Source organism: Cynocephalus volans, chromosome 8 (assembly GCF_027409185.1).
Source record: "Cynocephalus volans isolate mCynVol1 chromosome 8, mCynVol1.pri, whole genome shotgun sequence".
Classification (NCBI taxonomy): domain Eukaryota; kingdom Metazoa; phylum Chordata; class Mammalia; order Dermoptera; family Cynocephalidae; genus Cynocephalus; species Cynocephalus volans.
Window position 1 is genome coordinate 13,806,935 of NC_084467.1, and position 5,830 is coordinate 13,812,764.

At 45.2% G+C, this 5,830-nt stretch overlaps 1 protein-coding gene across 1 annotated transcript; it reads left to right on the plus strand.

Moving 5' to 3' along the window:
* The first annotated feature begins 555 nt into the window (after positions 1 to 555).
* Positions 556 to 1,039, plus strand: LOC134384929 (small ribosomal subunit protein bS21m-like). Its single transcript, XM_063106745.1, has one exon. The coding sequence runs from the start codon at positions 627 to 629 to the stop codon at positions 888 to 890; it is 264 nt and encodes an 87-aa protein (XP_062962815.1). The 5' UTR covers positions 556 to 626; the 3' UTR covers positions 891 to 1,039.
* The last annotated feature ends 4,791 nt before the right edge of the window (positions 1,040 to 5,830 follow it).

Below are 5,830 nucleotides of genomic sequence, written 5' to 3' on the forward strand. Positions count from 1 at the left end.
GATCTTGAAAAGACTGGGATGCCCTGCCTAAGACAGCATGAGGTAAGATGGTTCTGGAAGGACTTTCAGGTTGGGTTCTTCCAGGGCACATGGCAGGGTTGGGTGGGGTGCACTGGCTAATGTAGAGGTGGGTGCAAAGCAACCTGGGAGAGCCATCCTCCCAGCTGAACAGCAGAGCCCTCAGTGCAGAGTGTGCTTCCTGCATTAGACTGGGCACTCTCCAGGGAAGGGGGTGAGCCTCCCTTGTCAGGGTAGTGTTTAACAGCATGGACTCTGGAGCCAACTGCTTCTGTTTGAATCCTTTCTCTGCCACTTTTTAGTTGTGTGGCCTTGTGTAAGTTAGCTGGCCTCCTGGAGCCTCAGTTTTCATATCTATAAAATGGGGATAAGGGTGGCACCTGCATCATAAAAGCTGTGCAGATTGAGCCCACATTAAGCATTTAACAAGTATTCACTTGTGTATTAACTATCAACTGCTGTGTAACAAATTACCCCGTGACTTACTAGCTGAAAGCAACAACATTTACCGTCTCAAAAGAATCGAGGGTCTGGGCAAGGGCTAGAGAAAGGAAGACGGGCGTGGCTGCAGGGCAGGTCTTGCAGAGCGAAGACTTAAATCCAAGGTAATGGCAAAACATCTGAAGTTCATTGCCAGGACTGTGATGGTACAGGAAGGGAACGTGGAAGGTGCATACAGGACCCTAAACAGAATTCTCACCGTGGATGGGCTTATTGAGGACATTAAACGACGGCGGTACTATGAGAAGCCTTGCCGCCGGCGACAGCGAGAAAGCTGTGAAAACTGCCGGCGGATCTACAACATGGAAATGGCTCGCAAGATCAACTTCTTGATGCGAAAGAATCGGGCAGATCCATGGCAGGGCTGCTGAGGCCTGTGGATAGGACTCCCAGTATGAAAACCCTCATCTAGTTTGTGTCTTCACCTCTTTCTTTCTTCAACCCCATTTTCTGTTACCTTTCTCTTAATACAATAAACTTAATCACATGTATGCAAGAAGGCTTGCATATACAGAAGCAATCCCATGAGTCAGCAATGGACCCTCTCTTTTATTAAGTGAAACTGAGTCCAAAAGTAGTCTAGGAGTAGAATGGTGGTTGCCAGAAGCTGGGGGAGGGAGGCAAGCAATGGGGAGTTACTGTTTAATGGGTACAGAGATTCAGTTTGGGAAGATGAAAAAGTTCTGGAGATGGATGGTGGTGGTGATGGTTCCACAAAAATGTGAATGTACTTAATGCCACTAAACTGTACACTTAAATGGTCAAAATGGTAAATGTGTATGTTACTACAATAAAATTTTAAAAAGTCAAAAAAAAAAAAAAAAAAAAAAAAAAAAAAAAAAGAATCGAGGGTCTGGATCCAGGTGAGGCTTAGCTGGGTCCATCAGCTGAGGGTCCCTCATAGTCTACAGTCAAGCTATTGGCCAAGGCTGTGGTCAATGTCAGGGCTAGACTGAGAACAGATCTGCTTCCAAGCCCCCTCTGGCAGTGGTTGGCAAACTTCACTTCCTCACGGCTGTGGGCTGAGGCTTCAGGTCCTCACGAGCTGCCGTCCAGCTGTTTTCCCTCATTTCCTTGTCACGTGGGCCTCATGGGGCTGCTGTATCAAGGGGAGCAAGGGAGGGGGCCAGAGAAAGGACCAGCAAGACAGAAGTCACAGTCTCTTGTGAGCTGATCCCAGAAGTGACATCTCATCCCTTTGCCTTGTCTATTCATTAGCAGGGAGTCCACGCTCAGGGCAGGGGACTAACAGGTGTGAAGACCAGGAGGCGGTCGTCACTGAGGCCCCTTTGGAAGCCACCTTCCATGCCTAGACCGGGGGCTGCTTCGGAGAAAGGACTGGGGGGGAGAGTTTGTCTTTCCCTTCACTGCCGTGCCCCTCGTCTCTAGAAAAATGCCTGGCATGACGTGGAAACTCAATAAATATTTGTCCGATGCATCAGACTGGGGCTCCCTCCAGGCAGGGGCTGGGTGGGGAGGGGTCTTCTCTCCCCTCTACTGTCCTCTGAGCACGGGACAGTGTTCTGCAGCCCAGAGCCCAGAAGAGCCCCCATGGGAGAGCCTCTCCCTACCCACCACAGTGCTTTGCTCTCGACCTCCCACTCGGAGGGAAGGCAAATTCCATCCAGAAGGAGATGTGTGAAAATTGGATTTGCTGCCAGGGTCAGACTTTGCTGCACTTCATCCCAGCTGTCACCTACCTTTGAAACACAGAGCATTTCTCCAAATGATACTTCTCACTTGTGGCCCCCCCTCTGGAATGAAAGCCCGTAAGCTTCCACCCAGCTCTCCCTGTGGCCGCTGCCCCAGTCCAGGCTACCTCCATCCCTGTCTCTGTGGCCCTGGCCCTGGCCTCCTCACTGGTGTCCTCTTCCCCATCCTTCTCCCACACCTTCCTATTTTCCAAGTGGCAGCTAGAGAGGCTTTTCAAAAACACAAGTCAGATCACGCCATTCTTCTGCTTAAAACCTTCCGACGGCTTCCTGTGCTCTGGAATAAAATCTCACCCCTTTGCCTGCATGCCCTGCCCCTGCCACCTCTCCCAGCTCACCTCCTAAAACTTGTCCCAGGCCCTAGTCACAGGCACAGGCTGCTAGTGCCTGGAGCATGGAAGCTCTCCCTCCCTCAAAGGCCTTTCTCCTGTCCTTCGGTCTGCCTGGGACTCTCCCCGGCTCTCTGCAGTGCTGGCTCCTCTGTATCCAGCTGGGTGATCACCTCTTCAGAGAGGCCTTCCCTGACTGCACCATGCTCCTGTTATTACTGTTCACGTCATCTTGTTTATTTATTTCCTGGTACAGATGACAACCTGCAATCATTTTGCTTTTGTTGTTGACTTGTTTATTGTATGTTTTCCCCATGGACAGACAGTCAGCTCCATGATGGTAGGGTGGATGCCTAATAGTCACAGCTATTTCCCCTGGGCCCAGCACAGTATGGGACAAATGAATTCCCTCTTTTCTGGACGATCACAGCAGCCTCCCATCTGCCCATCCTGCCCACAGGCTCACCTCCTCCAATCCACCCTGTACATAGCCGCCAGACAGATTAAAGTAAAGCATAGCTCTGAGCATGTCACTTCCACCCTGGAAACCCTCAGTGGCTCCCAATTGCCCTCCATAGGGATCCCTGGCCTCAGGTTCAGGGCTGGGCCCAGTCAACTATCTCTTAACATTCTCTTACGTCTATTCTATGCCCTGATCAAACTGGAATATTTGCTGCTTTCCTGAGCATTCCCTGCCCTTTCTGTCTCTGGGCTTTGGCTTCTGCAAGACAAATGTGCATATTCATCACAGTTCCAGTCACCTCCTCCACGAAGTCTTCCTTGGCTGCCTCTGTTGGTAAAGAAGAGAGAACATGGGATTTGGAGTCAGACCTGGATTCATATCTCTGTTTTGCCATTTGCTAGTGTGTGGCTCCTTATATCTGAACCTGCTCAGCAGGAAAAATCCTGGCTATCACTGAATGAAATACATGATAAGAAAGCCTCTGCAGAATCGATTTCTCCCTCACACTTAATCTTCCTGTAATGCACTTGGTGGTGGACTCATCTTCCACTGTCCCCAGTGGTCTATGAGCTACTTCTGGGCAGGACCATACCTTCTCTCTCTCCATACCCTATCTCTGCCTACCAAAGTAATTGCTTTACATTAAGTAGGATCTAGAGAGAATTTACTGAATTTTCTTGACATTTCCTCTTCTCTGGATATTCTTCCTTTATACAGAAAAGAAACTGAATACAATTTTATGCTCATTCATTCATTCATTCACTGAGATTCTTTCATGTGAACAAGAGCCCTGGTGGAATTTCCCTCTAGAATTTTGGAATTGCCATCATTCACTTGGTCAACAAACATCTCCACTAATGTAGCGTATGTATCAGTTACTTCAGTAAAGTCTTCAGTCTCCCATCTGAAATACAAGGAATCATTCGAGACTACTATAAACAACTATACGCCAACAAATTTGAAAATCTGGAGGAAATGGATAAATTTCTGGATACACAGAAGCTCCCAAAACTGAACCATGAAGACGTAGAAAATTTGAACAGACCAATAACAATAAAGGAGATTGAAGCTGTTATCAGGAGGCTCCCAAGAAAGAAAAGCCCAGGACCAGATGGATTCACAGCAGAATTTTATCAAACATTCAAAGAGGAATTGGCACCGATTCCTTACAAACTATTCCAAAAGATTGAAACAGACGCAAATCTCCCAAACTCTTTCTATGAAGCAAACATCATCCTGATACCAAAACCAGGTAAAGGTATAACCAAAAAAGAAAACTACAGGCCGATATCCTTGATGAATATAGATGCAAAAATCCTCACTAAAATACTAGCAAACAGAATACAGCAACACATACGAAAAATTATTCACCACGATCAAGTGGGATTCATCCCAGGGATGCAAGGTTGGTTCAACATATGCAAATCAATAAATGTGATACACCATATTAATAAAGTCAAACACAAGGACCATATGATCATCTCTATAGATGCTGAAAAAGAATTTGATAAAATTCAGCACTCATTCATGACAAAGACCCTCTATAAGTTAGGTATAGAGGGAAAGTATCTCAACATAATTAAAGCCATATATGACAAACCCACTGCCAATATCATCCTGAATGGGGAAAAGCTGAAAGCTTTTCCTTTAAGAACAGGCACTAGACAAGGATGCCCACTCTCACCACTCCTATTCAACATAGTGTTGGAAGTACTAGCCAGAGCAATCAGAGAAGAGAAGGAAATAAAGGACATCCAGATTGGAAAAGATGAAGTCAAACTGTCCCTGTTTGCAGATGACATGATCCTATATATCGAACAGCCTAAAACCTCTACAAAAAAACTCTTGGCGTTGATAAATGATTTCAGCACAGCAGCAGGATACAATTCAACACACAAAAATCAGTAGCATTTCTATTCTCCAATAGTGAACATGCAGAAGGAGAAATCAAGAAAGCCTGCCCATTTACAATAGCCACCAAAAAAATAAAATACTTAGGAATTGAGTTAACCAAGGAGGTGAAAAATCTCTATAATGAGAACTACAAACCACTGCTGAGAGAAATTACAGAGGATACAAGAAGATGGAAAGATATCCCATGCTCTTGGATTGGAAGAATCAACATAGTGAAAATGTCCATACTACCCAAAGTGATATACAAATTCAATGCAATCCCCATCAAAATCCCAAAGACATTTTGCTCAGAAATGGAAAAAACTATCCAGACATTTATATGGAACAATAAAAGACCACGCATAGCCAAAGCAATGCTGAGCAAAAAAAATAAAGCTGGAGGCATAACACTACCTGACTTTAAGCTATACTACAAAGCTATAATAACCAAAACAGTATGGTACTGGCATAAAAACAGACACACTGATCAATGGAATAGAATAGAGAATCCAGAAATCAACCCACACACTTACTGCCATCTGATCTTTGACAAAGGCACCAAGCCTATTCACTGGGGAAGGGACTGCCTCTTCAGCAAATGGTGCTGGGATAACTAGATATCCATATGCAGGAGAATGAAACTAGACCCATACCTCTCACCATATACTAAAATCAACTCAAAATGGATTAAGGACTTAAATATACACCCTGAAACAATAAAACTTCTTAAAGAAAACATAGGAGAAACACTTCAGGAAATAGGACTGGACACAGACTTCATGAATACGACCCCAAAAGCACGGGCAACCAAAGGAAAAATAAACAAATGGGATTATATCAAACTCAAAAGCTTCTGCACAGCAAAAGAAACAATTAACAGAGTTAAAAGACAACCAACAGAGTGGGAGAAAATA